The sequence below is a fragment of the Sitophilus oryzae genome, unplaced genomic scaffold (assembly GCF_002938485.1).
Source record: "Sitophilus oryzae breed Bouriz unplaced genomic scaffold, Soryzae_2.0 scaffold_550_pilon_pilon, whole genome shotgun sequence".
In the NCBI taxonomy this organism is placed as follows: Eukaryota; Metazoa; Arthropoda; class Insecta; order Coleoptera; family Curculionidae; genus Sitophilus; species Sitophilus oryzae.
In genome coordinates, this window is record NW_022147141.1 from 41,294 (window position 1) to 66,620 (window position 25,327).

A 25,327-nucleotide genomic window follows, 5' to 3' on the forward strand; every position below is an offset into this window, starting at 1 on the left:
ATTTACAAGAAAGAAAATCCAGTGGTTCTCAAAACATTAGCAAAAAATAATTTTTTTGGAAATTTTCAAAATAAAATATCTCCGTTATTTTGGACTTATTTGAAAAGCGATGAAGAGAAAATATTTTTCTTTTATGGAGATCTACCACCCCTTAAAGTACTTGCACTTATTTCTGGGACATCCTGTATAATACAAATCGGTGATTAGAAAAAACATATTATTCATCTGCCAGTACATACAGGTGTACATATTAGGTGTCTATCAACATTAGAGTATTCTGGAATAACATGCAGTTTTCAGGAAATGGATTCTGGTTTATTAAATTAATAGAATATTACAACAATTACAAAATTATTACTCTAATACATTATATTTAACACAAATCAGTGATCAGAAAAAAAATGTTCTCATCATCGTCATCTAGTACTCATCACCATGGCTGAAAGGGTGGTCTTTGTGATCAACTGCCTCAATATATGGAACCATTCTTTCATTGCGATCCAGTGTGTTCAATTGAGCAATATCTTCTTGGGACAACTCGAAATCCCAGATGTCGGAATTCTCTTCAATTCTGGATTTTGTGACTGACTTAGGAATGACAATTAGGCATCTTTGAATAGCGTATCTTAGTAAAACTTGAGCGGTTGTTTTACAGTACTTATCGGCAATGGCTTTAACTTTGGGGTCGTCCAGCATCTGCGGATCGCCGGGTTTTGCCCATGGTCTGCCAGGCGAACCCAGAGGACTGTACGCCGTTATCACCATGTTTTTTGAATGACAATAGTCGATTAACTTTTGTTGGTTCAAATATGGATGAACTTCAATCTGATTAGTTACTGGAACAGTAGTAGTGCAGCCCAATAATCTTTCGAGTTGTTTCTTGTTGAAATTGGAAACTCCAATAGATTTGGTGAGACATTTCTTAACTAACTCCTCCATAGCTTTCCATGTGTCTAAATAGTCAACATCGCTAACTGCAGCTTTTCCACATTCATCAACAGGAAACAGATCTGATCCTTCCTTCAGGGCGAAAGGCCAATGAATCAAATATAAGTCTAAATAATCGATACGTAGATTTTTCAATGTAGTTTTTATCGCCGGTTCTACTAAATCCGGTCTATGCATCGTGTTCCATAACTTACTGGTAATGTAAATTTCTTCTCTTTTCACAGTTCCATCTCCGAGTTTAGCTTTCAAAGCTTCTCCAACTTCCGGTTCGTTACCATAAACGTGAGCACAATCGATGTGAGGGTAGCCAATGTCTAAGGCATCTTTGACAGCTTTCGTGACTTCACCAGGTTTAGAATTCCAAGTTCCCAAGCCAAATATCGGAAATTCCTGTCCATTATTAAATGTAATTTTTGGTACTTTGCTAGCTATATTTATAACACGACTTACAGCACCCATTTACTTCGTAGCAATGACAGAGGAACTAACGTATACCTGTGCTGTTTCTGAATATAGAGTAAGGCTGGACTAACAGGATTCTGAGAATATATTATTTTGAATGATGTATTTCGTTGTCACAATTTTTGTCACCTTTAGAATTATTTGACACTTGAATAATTATTATAGTTATGTAGTATTATAAAGGTGACATTAGCTTTTTTCGTTTTCCTGTTATTACCGATTCTGAACCGTCCTAGAACTGTGATCCGTATGCGCAGAAGGATATATGAAGACATTATTTCATTTGCGCATATATTTGTGTATATCAAGTAGATATCGAGAAATGGAATCTCTTGCTCCAAAATGACATGGTATTGAATTATGCGTTTGGCAAATATATCTTGAATTTTCTCATATTAAGAATTTACAAATTACATTTCATTGGAATTAAAATACAACCGATTTAAACTAAAACTAATTAGAGTTTCAAATTAAGTAAATAATGATTTAAAGGAAGATTCGATAACTTTATTTAAAAATTAAGTTAATATTGAAATAAAGATTGCCTGCTCTAATGGGGAATAATACAATTTTTAAATAATGGAAATTTATAATTTGTTCAAACTAAAATTGTTAACTTAAAATAAATATATTTTTTGAGAAAATGGAATACAGCGTGACATGAAATTTAGGAGTATTTGAAATTGTATCAATTTTGTTTAAAATGAGAATATGCACTCTAAATTATTCAAGCGAATAAGTTTGAAGATATTCATGTATCCAATCTAACTATACACTCTATTTTCTGTGTACCCTTTGAACACACGAAAGTCAGGCCTTGCCAACCCTGTATAAACACTAAGATATAAATATACAGTTCATACCAAATAAACTTTGAACCAAATAACTCCCATTGAAGAAAATTAGGGCATACTTAATTTTGTGTCCACAATGAAAAACTTTATTAAAAAAAACTTGTACCAAAGAGTAATCTTATGGTTATGAATGTTTTTTTTATTGTTTTGTACGCTTCAAAAGTTTATTATGTCTTCCCTTTTAATATTTAGAAGGTTATTTTCTATAATTTTTATTAAATATACTAAAGAAATATACTGTAATTTGAAGATATGTGGATCAGCTTGATTATTGAGGTAATCCAATATTCTTAAAAGTTTTATTTGTTCTAATAACTTCCACCAACATTCTTCCTCACCACACTCGTCCTGTACAATAAAATAACTTTTATTGGCAACCTTTAGTAAATTAAACTTTTACTAGTGAATGTTAGAAATTACTAGGAAAAATCGACAAATTTCTTTAAAATGTCACATTCACTGGTTCGGAAATCGCCAAATCAGAACTCGACGATGTCCGCATGTGTGGACCGAATGGCGAAGTCCGATGACAAGCGCTCGGTAGTACTCGGAAATCACCGACTGCCGCATGTGTGGTCGCGGCATAATAGTACATACACATTATTTTTTTAAAGAATTCTTGATTGTAATTTTATTGATTTTTTTTTCTTAAATATATCTCAACTGTCTAATATTAGCCGTTTATATTGGTATGATTTTTTTCGATAGAAGGTTCTTTCATTAGTCAACTTCCAATTTCCAGCTAATAAGACAGTATAAAAAAATACTTAAACACTATTACTCCAGATAACATCTGTGCCATTACTTTTGAAGTATCTCCAAGTGAACATTTATTATTAAAATACTATACTGCAAACAATACTAATACTAATCAACAGTTAGACATATGAGGCGTCTGGCTGTTTTAATCAGCATTACAGTATTCTAGAGTAATACCGTTGTTGCTATTTGTATTTAGAAAAAGTATGTTGCACATAATCTTGGTGAAATTATTTTTTTTTGGAAAAGAATTATGGTTTAGCAAATTAATAAAATATTACGACAATTACAAAATTATAATGTCATTACAAAATTATTATACTAACAAATTATATACAAATCAGTGATCAGAAAAAAAATGTTCTCATCATCGTCATTTAGTACTCATCACCATGGCTGAAAGGGTGGTCTTTGTGATCAATTGCTTCAATATACGGAACCATTCTTTCATTGTGATCCAATGTGTTCAATTGAGCAATATCTTCTTGGGACAACTCGAAATCCCAGATGTCGGAATTCTCCTCAATTCTGGATTTTGTTACCGACTTAGGAATGACAATTAGGCATCTTTGAATAGCGTATCTAAGTAAAACTTGAGCGGTTGTTTTACAATATTTATCGGCGATGACTTTAACTTTGGGGTCGTCTAGCATCTGCGGATCGCCGGGTTTTGCCCATGGTCTTCCAGGCGAACCCAGAGGACTGTACGCCGTTATCACCATGTTTTTTGAATGACAATAGTCGATTAACTTTTGTTGGTTCAAATATGGATGAACTTCAATCTGATTAGTCACTGGAACAGTAGTAGTGCAGCCCAATAATCTTTCGAGTTGTTTCTTGTTGAAATTGGAAACTCCAATAGATTTGGTGAGACATTTCTTAACTAACTCCTCCATAGCTTTCCATGTGTCTAAATAGTCAACATCGCTAACTGCAGCTTTTCCACATTCATCAACAGGAAACAGATCTGCTCCTTCCTTCAGGGCGAAAGGCCAATGAATCAAATATAAGTCTAAATAATCGATACGTAGATTCTTCAATGTAGTTTTTATCGCCGGTTCTACTAAATCCGGTCTATGCATCGTGTTCCATAATTTACTGGTAATGTAAATTTCTTCTCTTTTCACAGTTCCATCTCCGAGTTTAGCTTTTAAAGCTTCTCCAACTTCCGGTTCGTTACCATAAACGTGAGCACAATCGATGTGAGGGTAGCCAATGTCTAAGGCATCTTTGACAGCTTTCGTGACTTCACCAGGTTTAGAATTCCAAGTTCCCAAGCCAAATATCGGAAATTCCTGTCCATTATTAAATGTAATTTTTGGTACTTTGCTAGCTATATAAAAAATACATTTATAACACGACTTACAGCACCCATTTACTTCGTATCAATTAAAGAGGAAATAACGTATTCCTGTGCTGTTTCTGAATATAGAGTAAGGCTGGACTAACAGGATTCTGAGAATATATTATTTTGAATGATGTATTTCGTTGTCACAATTTTCATCACCTTTAGAATTATTTGACACTTGAATAATTATTATAGTAAGGTAGTATTATAAAGGTGATATTATCAAAGTTTTGTGAAATATTTAAGTACAGTCGTGTGCATTGGAACAGAGACCCATACCCGACATATATTGTATTTATATATTTTTTTCTGGTTTACCTGAGGATATGAACCCGTGTGTGGTGCCGCCTTGCACAACCTGCTAAGCCTGGCAATGGACTGTACTCTTCGTACACACGAAAGTCAGACCTTGCTGACTCTCTATAAACACTAATATATGATATTATTTTAAGCTTTTCAGTATCCAAATACAGGGGTTTAATATACATTATTAAAATAAGTGTACAGGGTAACAATTTGAATAATATTACATAATAATCTATAGGGTTTCGGGTGTCCCAATATTCCGTGGACATAGCACTACTACGTAGTTTTGGAATCAAAATAAGTTCATTGGACACAATTAACCTCTATACAAAAGTGTTCGATTTGTCCGTTTAAGGGCATCAAAATTTAAAAAAATAAACAAAAAAAATGTTCACTAAAGAATGCAAGGACGTGTAACGCGCAGATACGTGCTGGAGCAAAATTTGTAATGTTATACGCCATTTTTTTGGTTTTATAGAGGATGTAAAAAGAGGAAATAAAGTTTGTAATAGTTTGTTGAATTGTTGATAACTTTTTATAAGTTTAATAATAGTAATTTGTTCAGCTTTGAAGTAGAAAAGCCGGAACGATAAGGGACAGCCAGGAATTCATAGATAAATAAAGAGTTAATTTTCTGCACTACAGCTTTTTATAGTTTTCTTTGAATTTGAATTTGAGAATTATTTTTCTGATTTTATACTATGATATTATGGCCTAACATATTGTACATAACGGTCTATACCTTTTTCGAAAATTTTAATACGTTTTCTATGAAATGAAGATCGCTGTCAATTTATATGTAAAATTATGTAGGGAATGTCATCGATCTTCAATTACAAGTCAACTGGACGCCGTTTTCTTTTCGATTATACGGTGGTTAATTGGCATGATACACCTAAAGAAGCAGCATCCACGATAGGCGTAGGCAAAACATTATTTATCAAAAATATAAATAAATAAAGATAACTAAATAAGTCTAATAAGTGTAACAGTAAGTAATAAATCAAATTTTGTAACCGTCCGAAAATAAAATATTTGTGAGACAATTGCTAACTAGATTATTAACGCATAATATAAAAAGTATGCACGGTTGCGTTTTCTTACAAGAGACAAAAAATATTAAATAGTACAAGTAGTAGGAGAAACATTTTACGACAAAAGAGTCGTTAGTGGAGTTGGTGAATATTTATGCTACAATTTCTATATGGGTAGGAGTAGTTTTCACAAGAAAAGAATGGGATGGCAACCTAGTAATGAATACTCAAGAGGTAGCAGTCTATACAGATGCTTTCGTGACTTCAGAAGGCACAGGTATAGCCATCTTCTCAGAGGAACTAGACATCCGGCGATCTTTAAGGCTAGACCACACCGTGAGGACTGCGCTTTAGCTCGAAAACTGCGGCAATTGGTAGATAGCAAAAAGACAAAACAACTACTAGAGCACAAAAAGAACCTAGTACGCATAATTGTAGGTGTGGTCATTGGAAACTGTCCGACGGGGGTAACCTTCGTGACATGGAAGATTTTCAACGACGAATACTGCACAGAACACGAAAAAGAAGAAGAATTCCTCAGGGAACATGTGTCGGGCGTAGGAAAACAAACGTTTTTTAAACTTTGCGGCATGGTTTTTTGGAGGGACTAGAAAAAGCAGTAGAAGCCAACATCAGCGACATCGGGAATTTTGCAAAGAGCTGGAAGTGCTTTAACGCAAAGAAATTCAGAGGTACCGCAATGGGCCCAAGGCCTCCGAGTGAGGGATAAAACAGGATCCCAAATCTCAGCAATCTAACCTAACCTATGGGGTAGTTTTTATCGTTCCCGTACTTTAACTGTTTTTTTGTGGAAGTCAAATGTTAAAGCTTACTAAAACACAGACACCCTTAATCTAATTCAAATCGATATATCTGTTGTTAAAATATCTTGAAAAATGTGTTTATTTTTTAAAGTTTAATGCCCTCTAACGGACCAACGAAGCACTTTTGTTTACGAAGAAATATTGTGTCCAATGAACTTATTTTGATTCTAATAATACGTAGTAGTTCTATGTCCACGGAATATGAGAACACCCTGTATAATGACTCAGGGAAGATTTCGACAGACGACATCCAAAATGAACGAAAATTCAATTTACCCTTGAGGTAACTGTCACTATCAAAGATCCTCTAGATGAACAGACCAGACGTATTGTGTTCAGGAAACAGTACCAATTGATAATAAACAATATTGTTTTGATTTGTGAAAAGAGTTCTGTGTTTTTTTTCGTCAAAATTATTGTGAACGTTCTGTATAAAGTTGTAAAAGAAATATATATTAGTATTTTATAAGTATGTAACATCTATTAATTCAATATCTAAAAAATATAGTTTTCCATAAAATATTAAAAAAAACTGAATATATAAATTAATTTTATTCCATCAAGATGAAACCTAGAAACCTACTTTTCAAAGAATTCGGTTTCAATTTAATTCATAAAGTTATATAATTCGGCGTTTACACTAGGAATAAATTACTTTATAATTATGCGAAATAAGTATCTTACAATCTTGCGTGAAATGACAACAGCATAACTGAGTAGTTGCGTGGGCTGCTTTCCTTTAATGTAATTTGAGCTTGTGTTTTTCGAACAAATTTTATTTTACTTTTTTTATGGTTAATTGATTAATTTTTTTACAAGCATGTAGACAAGAAGTCAAAATTATATCCACAAATGTTTATCTCTTCGAAAAACTTAAAACACTTTAAGGAGAGTTTATTATTCTTTAGGTTATGCCAAAAACAATTACCTATAAGAGGAGGAAACTTGTGTCTACAAAATTTGTGTCTAACTACAATATCTAGATCGGAGATTTTTTGCACATCATTGTTTCACAGCGAGATCTATTGATTAAAAATATTTTCAATATGGCGGCACGTCCGGAAATACCGGAAGTTCATAGGAACGTTCTTATTTTAAATGGGTGCCACAATACAAAGGAAGCTAAATAAAATCAAGAAAAATATAGGCTTTCAAACTAAATCTTAAATAACTTAAAAATTATTTATTTTAGGTATAGGAAGATGTATATTCAAAAAGAGTACCAAATTGGAAAACATTTTTACTAGTGAAATAAAAAAAGTGGGTTTCCATTTGAAATAAATGATTTATGAATTTTCAATGGCTCAATTCCATGACAGCTACCGCCATTATTATATGACATTTGAACAATTTAATTTTTGAAATAGCCACATGTCTTCCCCTTTTATCACAGCGGCTCACAGTGGGGTATTTGACACTGATAGTTGATCGAAATTTTATGTAGACCTTATATAAACTATTGCTATTTTCAATTAAACAGGAAATAATATGAACAAAATAAAGGATAATTCGTCGATTCTAAAAAAAGAAAGAAAAATCACTGTTCCAGTGTTTCCATGGTCAATGCCAGTAGTAATATCGCAACTACTACTACTAATGCTACGACTGATCCGCGAGCAATGCCCATACCACTAAAGTCGCTACTAATGCCAAATTGTGCTATACTGCTAATGGCACTAATGCGATCGCTTTGTACACAACAATGCCATCGCGGTTTACACCTCGCATTAGTATATCACTGATTGGCAAATTAGAGGAAACCAAGAATGTTTTTCTCATTTTATCAGCAAAATCGCAAAAAGTCGCAGTATTTTATTTTACTGTATGAAAGCCCAATGTTTACTAAGTAAAACGTATATAGACAATATGCTGAATTCTTCGAAATGCGCAACTAAATCTCTAAGTAGAATAAAAATGTCACAAATTTAATCAAATTTTCTGAACGCCTAACTTTTAGTTGCAAAAATCGTTAGTATAGAGAATATCAAAATAAATAATACGTTTTTGTAGAATACATACCTGCAGCTTGCTGAGCCATTTTCAATCAAAACGATAATATAAACGTAAAAAGAGCACAAGAACAACAACAATTTATAATTTTAAACATAAAATTTAGCCATTTACCTCTTATCTGTGAGAAGTAACCACTTTGACGTTTCGTTGAAACAAATGAATGCAACTAAACACACCCATAGCAACGCCATTAATGAGATGATTTAACTTATCATTTATCTTTTTTTGGGAAATCTTAAACACATTTGCTTTTTCGAATTTCGATCACCTTTTTCATGCTAATACCCCACCGTGCGGCTGTGGTAAGCATTAAATTTGAATTTTAGGATATACACATTTTTTTGATTGGTAATTTTTTTCGTTCAAAAATGGTTAATGTTAGGTATAGAGTGTGTAACATCAATATTAAACCCATTTAAAATAAGAAAGTTGCTGTCAAATTCCGGTATTTCCGGAAGTGCCGGTATATTGAAAATATTTTTAATGGATCTCGATGTAAAACAATGATATGCAAAAAATATCTGATCTAGATATTGTGGTTCTCTAGAAACCTCGAATGCACGCTTAGCCTGGGACACCCTGTATATTTAATATGAATTTGGCTAGTTTTGTATTCATCCTTACCATATTAGATTTATTATTGTCCTTCCTCATATCATAGAAAACATAATTTACATTATTCGCACGAACTCACCTTGATTGTTATGATACATCCTGATAACGCAAGAATGTTACAAAGCATGTGGTAAGAGTCCATCAGCAGCGTTAGGGCATGAGTAAGGTGACTAACCACAAGTTCAGTTATAAAAAATACTACGGTTAAGGTCAGAACTATGTAGAGTTGTACCGGCTGGAACTTTGCGACCCATTCCTTGACCGCCATTTCCAAGTTTTTTGACTACCTGAAAATACGAATAAATATCATGAATTAAACAGAACGGAAAGTGTACAGTTTGAAAGAAATTGAAATATTGTTTAAATACCATTGCAATAGTAAGAAGTGCATTTAGGTAATGTTTTTAATTTACTTGTTATTTTTTTTCCTGTATACAGGGTGGTCCGAATTGTATTCGGGAAACTTCGGCAGCATATTTTGCAGATAAAATAGGTAAACAAATTCGTACAAATTTTTGTCCTTAAATGCTTAGCTTCGGAGATACAGGGTGTAGAAATTTCATTTTTATTTCGTTTTTTTCCAAATAATTTCTGATAGTAGATATATGGATAAAAATTGTTTTCTAGGTGTTTTTTTGACATAAGAAATTTGATTTTGATGTCGATAAGATTCCTACTTGTAGAGGGCACCACTTACATGTAGATATTATTTTAACTGTTTTGAAAAGTAATAATTCTCGTCCATACTTGTACAAAAAGTACTAACTAAAAAATATACATTATCGTAATTTTTTACGTAAAACATTTCTCAGTAAAATTCGCTAAAAGTAATAATTCTCAAGATATTTAGAATCGAAACAGTAAATACATGCTAGAAGAAATAAACATGTGGAGTTATGATGATGGTTATTAGATTCTTCTTCTTCTTCGTCTTCTTTTAGAAGGCGTATCGCCTGTTTAGTTCCGGTTTCCTCCTCGTCTAAGCAACTCTTGCGAGGTTGACTGCCAACTGTCTTGCCAACGTTTAGGTGGTCGTCCAGTAGGTCTTCTGCCATTGGGTTCGTGTTGCGAATTATTATGGCCATTCTGTCGGGGACCATTCTATTGACATGCTGGTTCCATTCTCTTCTTCTCTGCCTTATCCATCTGACAACGTCGTTTGTTTGGCACTTTTCTCTTATGTCTATATTTCTCTGTCTGTCCCTCAATGTGTATCGAGTTATCATTCTTAAGGTCTTCATTTCAGTAGTTCGTAGGATTCTCTTTGTTACTGATGTTTCAGCTCTGGTTTCCGCACCATATGTCATCACTGGTCGTATGCAGGTTTTATATATTCTTGACTTACATTCTGTACTCAAATGTTTGTTTTTCCATATGGGATATTTAAGATGTCCTGATATTGCGGCAGCTTTATTGACTTGTTTCCTTACTTCTTCTTCCAGGAATCCTGAGCTTGTAATTTTGTATCCGAGGTATTCGAATGACATTATCTGATCAATAGTTTTGTTTTTTATTACCAATTTGCACCGTAGAGGCTCCTTTGTAATGGTCATGCATTTGGTCTTATTTGTGGAAATTTGCATGTTAAGTTTTTCTGCCTGTCTGTTAAAAGCTTGTAGCATTTTTTGGAGGTCGTCCTCTGACTCTGCAATAAGTACTGCGTCATCGGCATAGCATAATATGTTTACTTTATGCATTCCCATTCGATATCCTAATCCAGTATTCTTGACGGTTTTTATTACTTGATACATGATTGTGTTGAATAACAGAGGGCTGAGACTGTCGCCTTGGCGAATACCAGTTGTAGTTCGAAGATGCTGCGTTAAGGTAAAGTTTGTTCTTATTTGGGTTATTGTGTTTGTGTTTAAGTCCTTGATAAGTTCTGTGAGTTCTTTCAGGACATTACTGCTTTCCAAGATGGTGATGATGTCTTTTAGATTGTGGTTATTAGATTGAAGTGGTAAATTAGGGAAAATTTTATTTTTTTTTAATTTTTATACGAAAAAATTATGATAAAACAGTTTCTGTTAAATATTTGGATCAAAACCATTTCGAATTTATTTAGAACTGCCTGTTCTCCGCCAATTTTCCCACGGTTTAATTTCTTAATCTCTGATATTATCATAGTTACGGCCGGTAAACCATTGAGTAAAAACGTAATTTATTTTAACCTTCTAACCTTTACGGCACTAAAAGGGATGCGAATACAGAAAAAATCCGGTGGCTCTCAAAATTTTTTCAAAAAAAAATCATTTTTTTTAAATTTTCAAAGTTAAACTTAAATAACTCTGTTATTTTGGACTCATCTGAAAAATGATAAAGTGAAAATATGTTTTTTTTATCGAGATCTAAAAGCTCTGAAAATATTTGCACTTATTTAAGACTCACCCTGTATAATAATTTATGTGATGACATGTATAGTGAATATTTCGATTCTAAACATCTCGAGAACCATTGCTCGTGGCCATTTTTACCAAGAGACCTTTTTTACGTAAAAAATGGCGGAAATGTAACTTTTTTTAATTCAGTAGCTTAATAGAGGTATGGACGAAAAGTTATTACTCTTCAAAGCAGTTAAAAATATGTAGGCGGCGCTTTCTACAAGTAGGAGTCAGAGTGGCACCAAGATCAAATTTTTCTATATATAAAAAATCATATCAAAAAACTCCCAGATGCTAATTTTCATCCAAATATCGAAGTTAGTTCAGAAAAAATCGTAATAAAAATTAAATTTCTACACCCTGTATTAATAGACAAACTAATTCTCCCCTACTTATTCTTAGTTGAACGACGGACGTTAAGGTAATTAGGTAGATTTAAAAAGCAATCAAACACAAAGTTCTAGATAAAAAATTATTAAATTATTATTATTAATAAAGAATAATCAATAATTCAGCAAATTTTAGATACTATGGGCTCCTTACTTTCAAGTAAAGAATAGCTAAGACATTTCGGTCTTAACAGGTTATAGACCAAGAATTTTTTACGTTAAAATCGGATATATTAGACACTTGAATGATATATTTTAATGTATCATATAATATGTCCCTTTTTTTTAGATTTAAGAGGTGAAGGGGGAAACCTGCAACAGGTACTCGCCTGGTAAAACCTCCTATGTGCCAGACGAGTTATGTGGGATTTTTACCTCACTAAAACCTAACCTACACCTCTGTCCTCTCTCCAGGAACGTTCTTTCCCCGGTGGCACTCTTTGTAAATACTACTTCGCCGGGGCGTTCTTATTTGGTGTTACTGCTGTCTATTCTTCGGAGGTGGTGCGAAGATCCTTGAGTATGGTCTCAGCATACTCCGCTACCTTGTTCCAAGCCGATTGAATCTTCAGCATGCAGTCCACTATATTTTCTGGGCTGATGGACAAGCCTAAATTTCTCTCGAGTTCAGTCCTTATCTCCTCGTATAGAGGGCATCGGAAGAACACGTGCTCCGCATCTTCGGTCACTACGCGACAATGGTGACTCACTTCCCTTGAATCTGTGGAAGTATGCTCGAAAGCATCCATGCCCAGTCAAGAGTTGGGTGATGTCCAACCTCCCCGTGCACACGGGTGATCCATTTAGTGACATCCGGGATTAGTCGATGTGTACCACCGACCTTTCGTCGAGCTGTCCCATCTCACTTACCAGAGACCATGACTTTCAGGCCTCTCTTATTCACATAAGACCTGTCGCTGCTCGGCTTTCTTCTTACGGTACTGTCGCTGGCGTTCTCCCGCCAAGATGTCGATAGGCAGGCATGATGACACTACACTCACTGCATCCTGTGATACCGTCCGGTATGCTGACGCCACTCTGATCGCTGAGAGTCGGTGGACTGATGTCATTGTCCTGCGATATGTTTTTAGTTCCAGCGATTTTGACCACACCGGTGCCCCGTATAGCAGGACGGATTTAACTACTGTTGCAAGTAATCGTCTCCGGGATTGCCTGGGGCCTCCGATTTTGGGCATTATCCGTGAGAGTGCGCCCTGAACTTCTCCCGCCTTCTTGCTGACGCTGGAGATATGCTCCTTGTAGCTGAGCCTCTCATCCAAGATCACTCCAAGGTACCGGATATGGGGTTGCGACATGATATCATGGTCGCCTACTCTGATGGTGATGGTCTCCATTTTCTTCCTCACTAGGAGTGTTTCAGTTTTATGCTCCGCCAGCGACAGGTCTGCCGATTGCATCCACTGTCTTATCCTCCTGATGGTTATGGAGAATGCAGCTTCCAGCTCCTCCAAGTATTTCGCCACAAGGACAACCGCCACGTCGTCCGCGAAAGCCACGAGTATTGTGTTGGCCGGTAATTCAAGGTGAAGCAGACCGTCGTACATAATATTCCACAAGAGTGGCCCCAGGACAGAGCCTTGAGGTACCCCTCCCGTGACCCCATGCACCGCTGCTCCCTGCTCCGTCTCGTAAAGCAGAAGTCGATCGCTGAAATATGATCTGACCATCCTTCGTAGGTAGTAGGGTACACCCATGTGCTCGAGAGCCTCCAAAATGCGATCCCAGCGGGCTGAGTTGAACGCGTTCTTGATGTCCAAGGTGACAATGAGGCAGTACTTTTTGGAACCGCCTTTCCATCTCTTTCCTGAGATGGCTTCCTTTGCGATGTTCGTGACGAGTTCCAGTGCGTCGATGGTCGATCTCCCCTTCCTGAATCCGAATTGGAATTCAGAAAGTTGAGGATTGATGTATTGCTCCAATCTGTCGGCCACTATCCGCTCCAAGTTTTTCCCCTCTGAATCCAGCATGCAAAGTGGACGAAAAGATGCTGGGTCGTCCGGTGGTTTCTTCCCTTTTGGGAGAAGAACCAGTCGTTGTTGCTTCCATCGGGTCGAATTGGACAGACTATACCCTTGCATGGGGTTAAAGTACTATTTTATCTACTATTTTTGATAGATATAAGGCAATTTTAACAGTTGCCATGGAAAAAAATATATTTTTATTAAAAATACAGAAAAATGGTAATAAATATACTAGTAGACTTTTTTCCAATTTATAATTGCTTTGTGGACTGTTTTTACAAATAGAATTTATTACTTAACAACACACTTTGATAAAATCTGTTTGCTTTTGTATGTTATCTGCCATTATACAATACTACAATTTTTATTGAGCCTAGAATGATTTTTTGTAGTTATTGGTTTATTGTTTTTGAACAGAAACAAAAAGTTTTGTTCTAAAACAATACTAATAATAATCGAAGTCATATTCAGAATTGCAATGTTACTTCAATACATATCTTAATGTCATAAATTATATTAAGTATATTGCGAAATAAATGCCATATTTGAATAGGTATATGTTTAAGTAGAACTGCAGTTACATCCACGTACAGTATAATTTTCGTCTAAATTATTACAGATATAACTACCGTTTTTTATTGGTAATAAGACCTTCGATAATATAAAAATGCGATTTTAGGAAACCGACAATTTTGAAGAATTATATGCTGCAATGGACAACGAGGGAACTTATATTATGCATTTGTTTTTAAAGTAAATAGCATTTGATATCAATTTGAAAGCAATTTCTTGGCGACTCTTTAACTTGGCCAGTAGACCATAATATACCGGGTGGTGCATGGTGCATCGTTGTTGGAAACATTGGAAATCGCATGTAAATTTTTTAAACTGTCCAGAAACTGGCTGTCCTGTTCATTTTGAGCCAAATTGTACATAGGTTTTTTAAAGGTATGCATATGCTGAATACACATGCCAAATTTAAACATTTTGGACAAGCCGATTTTAAGTAATTTAAGAAAAACTGCATCTATTTTCAAATCAAAATTAAACAACTAGGTAACAATATAAAACCAATGTACCATTACGATAAAAAAAAAAAAAAAAAGTAGTACAAGAAATAGTAGTCCCAGATAGAACTCCTGGTCTATAAGGATATCGATATGCCACCGATATATCATATGATATAATGGCAAATTGCTAGCAAATTGCTGGCAAATTGCTAGTTGACGAAAGATTTTTCTAGTATTGCTGTAAACAGCTTTTGGGGATATAGCGTCTCCTCCTCGTATTCCTTTGCCAGTTGGGAACTCTGGGATTGTTTTATATATTATTACTATTGCATTGATCTCTTTATATAATATATTGACGAAAGTTTCTATGAAAGGCCTGTGAATACCTTGATTCTCTTGGGCTTCTATTATTGCCTTAGGACACTGAAAAAATATTGTTCATAATATTAATGAACATTGATTATTAACTGTTGTTTCATAGGGACAATGATTTTTTCATTAATATAATGATTTGTTAATCATAGATCGATGTCCGATTTATTAATACTATGAATCTAATTTCATCAATATAATGAAAATCTGGTTATTAAATTAACGTAAGATTTTCATTAATATAGTGAACGCGTTTATTGTCCCTATGATCGCGTTCTTTATTTTAGTGCTGAAACTTTAATAAATACATATTCATTATATTAATGTACTAAATCATTGATTAATGAGTTGTACATTGTGACAATGAACAATGTTATTAATACAACGAACACACTACATTATATTAATGTACGCGGTTATTAATATCACGAATAAAATATTAGGGCTTAAATGTCCGCCATGTTGATCGGTTATTTTGGCACTTTAATAACGTCTGTGTGGTGGAGTTATTCAGTGAGGCTTTAGTTTCCTTAGAGCGGTAAGTGTTCTCTTCAATATTTTAAATAAAAGTCCTATCGTATTGTAGTTAATTTGTTGTGTTGTCAAATAAAATTCCGCTCTCTGAGATCTCTGGTGTGGGTTGGTTCATTAAAACAGCGGTTTCCAAATATGTTTCAGAAGATAAAAAAACAAAAGAAGAAAAAACATCATAACAAGTCGAGGCATGGAACTGATTATGGTAAATTCGAATGTTCTTTTTAATATTTGGCATTTTAATTATTTTGATATACGTCTTTTAGAACCGGAAGAAGATGCTGAGACCTGCCTTCAAGCCCTCAAATTCGACAATTAACATCGGACCCACTTAATGCGACTTGGAAAGCCTGTTGCAAATTCGTCTAGACGTTATCAAGTCTAAGGATACAGCTAATATAACGAAGAAATGGTCTTTTTATAGAAATCCCTCAGGATATCGACTGGTAAATTAATTTTCTTATTATAATTTACCCTAAAATTAATAATAACATTACTATTCTCTTCGTCGATTCGATTTTTTTAATTTTTAATTTGTATATGCTATATCGAGTTTAATAAATTATTAATAGTTTATTGCACTTGTTTTTTATTAATAATCCTTAATGGAAAAATTTACTGTGCTCGTAAGTAAGTCGGCACTATTAATAATTTTATTACCTTTGTAGCTAAGGGCTTGTTCAATTGGAAACCTATTTATAGTAGAATTATTTTAGGTAGTTGGCTGGGAAATGACTATCAATGAGATTTCATATCAATGACAGCGATCTTCATCATCGATTATACGGTGTAACAAGAGTTACTAATAGTATCGACTTTTAAATGTATAACTAAATAGGTTATGAAATTATTTCATTGTATTAATGATAACGGTTCATTAATACAATGAAATAAATTTCATTGTATCAATGATACGGTTCATTAATACAATGAAATTATTTCATTGCATTAATGATACGGTTCATTAATATAAGGATTTAGGTACATTATATTAATGAAATCTGTTCATTGTACCAACGAAATCGTTCTAAATAATGTACACATGGAGCAAATATATTTAAGCGTTAATTTGATAAAGAGATAACAATAATATTTGCTGGGGAACAATAATATTCACCATTTCCTTAAAATTTAATGTAAAAATTATACACTAAGTGTATTATTTAATTAAAGTCAAAAATGGAATTAACAGCTTAACACTTTTCATTGTTGATATGTACTTTGTGATATCTTCCGTAAGACCGAAGACCGAGATTGAAATAAAAGTAGAATAGGTGGCCTAGAAAAGCTAAAGCTGAGAGCGACAGATTAGTGTTTTGTTTGTCGAAAACCCACTATTATATCCTTTTCAGTTTTTGTGCCGCATCAAATCTACTTTCTTTAAAAAATCACGCTCTCTGAATTTGGAGAATATATCTTTTAATTAGATGAACAATCTCCATACCAAAATAAGTAGTGTCAATCGAATTTTAAAATTTTCATTTGAAAAAGTTACTTTTTAAATTTTATTATTTTTTTAAGTCATCTACCGCCGATTTTTTTTTGTTTGCCGGTCAAATATTGATCTAATGGTTATATGTACCTAGTTAGTTAATGTTATTGAATTCATTAATAACTAGCTTTTTCCCGCGACTACGTTCGCGTTACACCTAGTGCCGGACTTAGGTCTAGGCCAACTAGGCCCGGGCCTGGGGCGGCAGATTTTTAGGGGCGGCAAATTTTGAGCATACCAAAATATTTTTTTTTTTTTAACTTTTATTTGCTCATAAAATATTTCGAATGTAGCCTTAGCCGATTACATATTTATTTACTTAACTGTTATTATTGTTTAAATATATAATTCGCTTGGGTTATTTTTTACTGCATTGTGCCATGTATCCGGTTAATAAATACATAAATACCTCGAATATAAAAAAAAATAAATTCAAAAACATTAAAAAATTTATCAAAAACACGTTGGTCTGCACGAAATGAAGCTAGTCAATCACTATCTTTGTCTTCCAATGAAACAAAATCCACGATGGAGTCAATTTCTGAAGACGATGCCTAAAAGCCTAAAACCCGATTAGATGCTTCTAGTCTCCTTAAACAATTCAAAAGCCTAGAAATGGGTTTTATGGTGGTATTTTGGACAGACGTTTTAAATAGATTAGATGCAGTCAATAAAAAGCTTCAAATGGTGGATATTGATCTACAACTTGCTGCAGATTTATATAGCTCATTGGAAAACTATTTTTCCGAAATTAAAAATCTAGATAATACCAAATCATTTGGGGAATATGAAAGAAGGACCATAGAATTGTTCGGTGTGAGAAAGAATATGCGTCAGATAAAAAGAAAAAGTGAAACGGAAACGACAATTTGATGAAACCAGTGATAAAGAAACTCTATTTAACGCTAGGGACGATTTTAGGATAAATGATAAATGTATTTAATGTTATTATTGATAAATTAATCCTTGAAATTTCCTACAGGAAAAGTGCCTACAATGACTTTTCAAGCAAATTTGGTTTCTTTAGTGATTTATCTACTTTAAGTATTGACGACATTACCGATAAGTCCAGACATTTAATAACCTGTTATCCAAATGATTTAGATGAGTCAATGCCTAATGAATTAATACATTTTTGTGAATTTATAAAATTCATTAAGTCAGCAAAATCATCTGCTAGAGAGCTTCTTAAAGTAATTTATAAAAAAACGCTCAAGATCTGTTTCCAAATACTTTCATAGCATTAAGAATCTTCACATGTACTTTTATTACTAACTGTTCTGTTGAACGCTCGTTTTCTGCATTGAAACGTATTAAAACGGTCCACTATGGAAACAGAACGACCAAATCATTTGGCAGTTTTACATATTGAGTCCGACCTTTTAAAAACCATCAATTACGATAAAGTAATTGATAATTTTGCGAACAAAAAAGTACGTAGAAAACTTTTATAGGCATATAAGCAAACCTTATAGTTTTGTTGTTCGTTTGTTGTCATTTTATATGAATATTTTAATATTTATTTTATGTTCTGTGTTGATCTGTTCTGTCGGTCCATTCTGTTGTTGGTCCTGTATTCAAATAAATGTTTTTTATATCCGTAATTTTTTTAATTAAAAAAAATGTTAAGGGGCGGCAATTATTTTTTGGCCTGGGGCGGCAACTTCGTTAAGTCCGGCTCTGGTTACACCTCGAATCGTTCATGCATTGATTAAAATGATTGTTTGCTTCTTTTTAGATAGAGTTAGTGACCCTTACAAATGCAATATTTAAACTATGTTTTTAAGAGTTTTAGAGCTACTCGTATTTACTTAAAGTTAGCAATTGTCAATTTTCTGGGTATTATACAGTGCGAGTCTTGAATAAGTACAAATATTTTCAGGGCTGGTAGATCTTTAGATTCATTAATAATGTCTTTACATAATAATTAAATATAGTTGTAAAACACTGATTTAAGTGCAATGCAATATATACTATTCGATCGTAAAAAAACGGCGTCAAAGATGGCTGGGGAATTACGATGATAATTTTGGCGGGGTCAAGCCCTAGACATCATTACTGTGTTCGTACTCTTCTTTATTTTTTAATGGCGCTTATTGCCAGCTATTATTAGACTTAAGAAGGTTTGGTTTGGTTGTGTAATTTATTTTTATATTGATAACGATTTTTAAATGGTGTAGTTTAAAATTCGAAAAAAAACATATATTTTTGGCAATAGATTTTGGTGTCTGAAAATGTTCTATCATTCTTTAATATTTAGTGTTAACAAGTTTTAAATACATTTTTAGTAAATAACTTCTAGAGATTGACCTCGTCAAAATTATGATCGATTGTCATTCCCCCTGCATCTCCGACGCCGTTTTTTTACCGATCACACGGTATTAAGAAGTAAAATGGCTATACAGGGTGTTCCTTAATCCTCCTCCTCCTCCTAGGTGCCTTCTATGTCGAGGTTGGCGATTAATATGGCATATGACTCCATTCAGAGCTTCGTGAATAAGAGTGTTTCCGTCAGTGTGTGTCCAATCTCCTCTCCGTTACGTAGCCATGATTTCTTTTTCCTCCCTATGCTACTTTTTCCATAGATTTTTCCTGCCTGTTCGATGTGCACGAGTTTTCATTCTGTTTAAAACTTCACAGTTTGTTGCTCTGGAGGCCCAACTTATCCTCAGCATCCGACGATACATCCACATTTCAAACGCATTAAGGCGTTTAATGTCTTCTTGTTTTAGAGTCCATGTTTTGCATCCATCTTGAAGTAGGAGCCATATACATTTTAATATTCTTAGCCTCGTTGGTATAGCTATTCTCGGATGGCATAAGAACTTCCGCATGTTGAGAAAACTAGCCCTAGCTATTTCAATCCTTCTTCTGATTTCCTTAGAGTGGTCTAACTGGCTGTTTAATTCCCTGCCCAAGTAAATATATCTCTGCGTGGTTTCGAGATGGACGCCGTTGATCATTATGTCCGTAATTTCATTGTCTTGCGGATGTCTGTCGAAAATCATAATAACAGCTATGATTTTGACGGTGTTAATCTCTAGACTCATCCCCTAATACTTTCTTCTGTCAGTTTGTCCATTAGGGTTTGCAGCTGGTCTTCAGATTCAGCTAATACCACGGTGTCGTCTGCGTATCTTATATTGTTTATAATTTTTCCATTTATTTTAGCCCCTTCTGAACAATTTTGAAGATATGTTCCTTAATGACATGCTAATATTTAAGGGGGTAATTTTTGGGCCTATTCATTATAAAAAACTTCATATGAATGTATGTCCTAAACATCTTAACTTATGAGATACAGGGTGCAAAATTTTTCTAATTTTTTTCATAATAACTCTGATTTTATTATAGATATCTTCATGAAACTTGATACACGTCTTCTATGAATCAAAATACCTCTTTTGGTGTACAAAGAATGTGGTGGCCAAATCGCTGAAAATCTGATTCGCTGTGTGAAATCTTTTTTGAAGGAAAGGAGTTTTTTTTATACCAAAATAAGGATTTTAGTGCATGGAAGACGTGTATCAAATATAACATCAGACATATTTAAAAAAAAAGAAAAATTTACCATCCTGTATCTGAAAAGCTAAGATGTTTAGGATACATATTCATATGATTCTTAGTATAGGTCCAAGACTCACCTCCTTAAAAATTAGTATGTCATTAACAAACACCCTGTATAATTATCTTTTCTAAAAATATGTACTCCACTCTACAGTAATAATAAATCTGAATACATTTTTATTATTATAGTTTTCTTAAATTTATCAGATAATACAAAGGGAATTAATAATCAAACTATTTGATAAATAGACTATAAAAAATGGAATTACAAGTACCTACATCCTGGAGATTTATTGGCATGTTATAGCACACTTGATATCGAAAAATCTGCTTTGATTTTATCTGCTTTATTTCCTGAACACTATAAAAATTATGTTTTTTCTATACAGAAGACATTCCTTTAGATATGCCCTGTGTATAGAAAACGTATTCATTTTTCAATTCCTTGTGCTAGATACAATTATTATTGCAAACTACAAAGTCAGCCCAACAGATCAACCGATTTTAAGCCGTGTACTTTAACATGCTAAATTGTCGGTTCCCTTTGTCATAATGAATCAAATAAATTGTTGTTTGTTATACTTATCAACCAGCTATTAGGTACACAAAAGATCCTGACAGGAAATACATCAATTGGACAATTGGCTAAGTAATTATTTTTAGAAGGTTCTATTTAATTCTTAAACATTTTTTTTTAACCGATAACATATCGTATAGAATAAAATTATTTTACTTTTTTAGCTATCGTAAAGCGGGGTGACTTTGGTACCATTTTTAGGTGTTTTCGCTGATATAATCTTTTTGTTATATGAAATATTTAAACCTAAGCAGTGTCATTTACCCTCTTTATTATAACATAAAATTTAGCCAAAATATGAAATCAAAATTCTAAGCAGTACTTTTTAGTTATTGCACTTTAAAGTTGTCCTAAAGTAACCCCTTGTCGGGGTAACTTTTGGACAGATAAATTCTACACTTAAATAGCCGTAAAGAATCATTTTGTTCCCAAGAAGGACACAAGCAGCTATATTCAGGGTCAGTCTTAAATAAATGCAAATATTTTAAGGGGTAGTATATTTCGACCCCAGAAACACGATTATAAGGGTCTTTTGGCGAAAAAAAATTGAAAGATCGGAATTTAAAAAAAAACTAGCTTTTTCCCGCGACTACGTTCGCGTTACACCTCGAATCGTTCATGCATTGATTTAAATGATTGTTTACTTCTTTATAGATAGAGCTAGTGAGCCTTAGAAATGCAATATAATATTTAAACTATGTTTTTAAGAGTTTTAGAGCTACTCGTATTGATGTATTGATGTATCGATTTATCGATTTATCGATTTATCGATTTACTGATTTATTGATTTGTTGATTTGTTGATTTGTTGATTTGTTGATTTGTTGATTTATTAATTTGTTGATTTGTTGATTTGTTGATTTATTAATTTGTTGATTTGTTGATTTGTTGATTTATTAATTTGTTGATTTATTGATTTATTGATTTATTGATTTATTGATTTATTGATTTATTGATTTATTGATTTATTGATTTATTGATTTATTGATTTATTGATTTATTGATTTATTGATTTATTGATTTATTGATTTATTGATTTATTGATTTATTGATTTATTGATTTATTGATTTGTTGATTTATTGATTTATTGATTTATTGATTTATTGATTTATTGATTTATTGATTTATTGATTTATTGATTTATTGATTTTATTGATTTATTGATTTATTGATTTATTGATTTATTGATTTATTGATTTATTGATTTATTGATTTATTGATTTATTGATTTATTGATTTATTGATTTATTGATTTATTGATTTATTGATTTATTGATTTATTGATTTGTTTATTGATTTATTGATTTATTGATTTATTGATTTATTGATTTATTGATTTATTGATTTATTGATTTATTGATTTAAACTGATTTATTGATTTATTGATTTATTGATTTATTGATTTATTGATTTATTGATTTATTGATTTATTGATTTATTGATTTATTGATTTATTGATTTATTGATTTATTGATTTATTGATTTATTGATTTATTGATTTATTGATTTATTGATTTATTGATTTATTGATTTATTGATTTATCGATTTATCGATTTATTTCTTTATCAATTTATCTATTTATCGATTTATCGATTTATCCGATTTATCAGGATTTATAAATTTATCGATTTATCGATTTATCGATTTATTGATTTATCGATTTATCGATTTATCGATTTATCGATTTATCGATTTATCGATTTATCCGATTTATCAGGATTTATCGATTTATCGATTTATCGATTTATCGATTTATCGATTTATCTATTGATTTATCGATTTATCGATTTATCGATTTATCGATTTATCGATTTATCGATTTATCGATTTATCGATTTATCGATTTATCGATTTATCGATTTATCGATTTATCGATTTATCGATTTATCGATTTATCGATTTATCGATTTATCGATTTATCGATTTATCGATTTATCGATTTATCGATTTATCGATTTATCGATTTATCGATTTATCGATTTATCGATTTATCGATTTATCGATTTATCGATTTATTGATTTATTGATTTATTGATTTATTGATTTATTGATTTATTGATTTATTGATTTATTGATGCTGCAATGATTTATTGATGCTGCATTGATTTATTGATGCTGCAAAAAAATGCATCTGTAGATGTTAGTAATGTATGGCAATCGCTTCTTTGATTTTAAAGAACATAACATAAATAAACATAACATACGTAAAATTTAAAACTGATCATACAGAAAGTTTGGGCTTTTTGGTTTTACCTGAGGGCCTGAGGGCCGCGGTTCGGATTCCGCGTAGAGAAAGTAGGCCCTGTCCAGATTAGTCTTAGCAGCAAAAAGCAGACGTTAACTTAAAATACTTTATTTTGAATTTGCGATATTGTGTAGGTTATCACTGTAGTAGCGTAAATCTGTCTAAGTAATTTCTAAAGAAAAACTGCACAATAGCAACAAACTTTATAGTAAATAATTACCTCCAATCTCGCGAAGTGACAATGGGGTAAGAGTTTAATAACTTGATGGTTTCCAAATAATATACTAACTACAGGTATCATGTTTGTTTTTATATTTTATTTAAATTCAAAAATACAAATTTGTAAATAAAAATAAAATTTATTGGAAGTAATTACCTAACCTACCTCTCCAAACACACTGCATTAACATTAACCGAAATATATTTTGTAAACTACCTGGTATAAACAGGGTGGTCCGAACTGTATTCCGGAAATTTCGGCAGCATATTCTGCAGATAAAAATAAATAAAAAAGTTCGTATAAATGTATGTCCTAAAATGGTTAGTTTTGGAGATACAGGGTGTAGAAGTTTCATTTTTATTTCGATTTTTTCTAAATAATTTCTGAAGTAAAGTCAATATTTGGATGAAAATTGGTGTCTGGGAGTTGACATGAGAAATTTGATTTTGATGTTAATATGACTCCTACTAGTAGAGGGCGCCACCTATATGTGTTTTAACTGTTTTGAAGCGTAATAACTTTTTGTCCGTACCTGAATAAAACTACCGAGCGAAAAAATATACATTTCCAACACTTTTTACGTAAAAAATATCTCTTTGTAAAAATCACTACGAGCAACCGTTCTTAAGATATTTAGAATGGAAATAGTCAATACATGTCATTATTGACGAAAAATAAACACACGTTGAGTAGATAGTTATTTCGCTGAAATAATAAATTTGGGAAATTTTTATTTTTTTAAATTGATCATAACTTTTTCTGCAAAAAATGATTATAAAACAGTTTCTGTTGAACTTTTGATACAAAAACATTTCAAATTTATGATTTCAATCTAATAACTATTTAGTTAACATGTTTAATTTATGTCAATGATGACAAATTGTTGATAAGTTCGATCCCCAATATCTCGAAAACCATTACTGTAGCGATTTTTTACCAAGAGATCTTTTCATGTAAAAAAATGTCGTAAATGTATATTTATTTACTCAGTAGTTTTATACAGGTACGGACAACAAGTTATTACTCTTTAAACTAGTTAAAAAATATGTAGGTGGCGCCCTCTACTAGTAGGAGTCATATTGACATCAAAATCAAATTTCTCATGTCAAAAAACTCCCCGACAGCAATTCTCATCCAAATTTTGACGTTACTTCAGAAATTATTTAGAAGAAATCGAAATAAAAATGAAACTTCTACTCCCTGTATCTCTTAAAGTAAGCATTTTAGGACATACATTTATACGAACTTTTTTACTTATTTTTATCTGCAGAATATGCTGCCAAAGTTTCCGGAATACAATTCGGACCACCCTGTATATTTATAAGTATGTAACTAAGCAGCAGTTTTAGTAGTATGTAACTAAGCAGCAGTTTTAGTAAACTGCTGTTTGTGCT

The 25,327-nt window shown here is 32.6% G+C and overlaps 1 protein-coding gene and 1 pseudogene across 1 annotated transcript in view; both read right to left on the bottom strand.

The window, feature by feature from the left end:
• Nucleotides 1-25,327, bottom strand: part of LOC115886998 (zinc/cadmium resistance protein-like) — a 44,895-nt gene that overhangs the window by 18,709 nt on the left and 859 nt on the right. The window contains exon 2 of the mRNA XM_030906327.1: nt 9,243-9,450. Coding sequence (XP_030762187.1) covers nt 9,243-9,431 — 189 coding nt within the window. The 5' untranslated portion in view covers nt 9,432-9,450. The remainder of the gene's footprint in view (nt 1-9,242; nt 9,451-25,327) is intronic.
• On the bottom strand, nt 301-1,565 carry LOC115886999 (annotated as a pseudogene).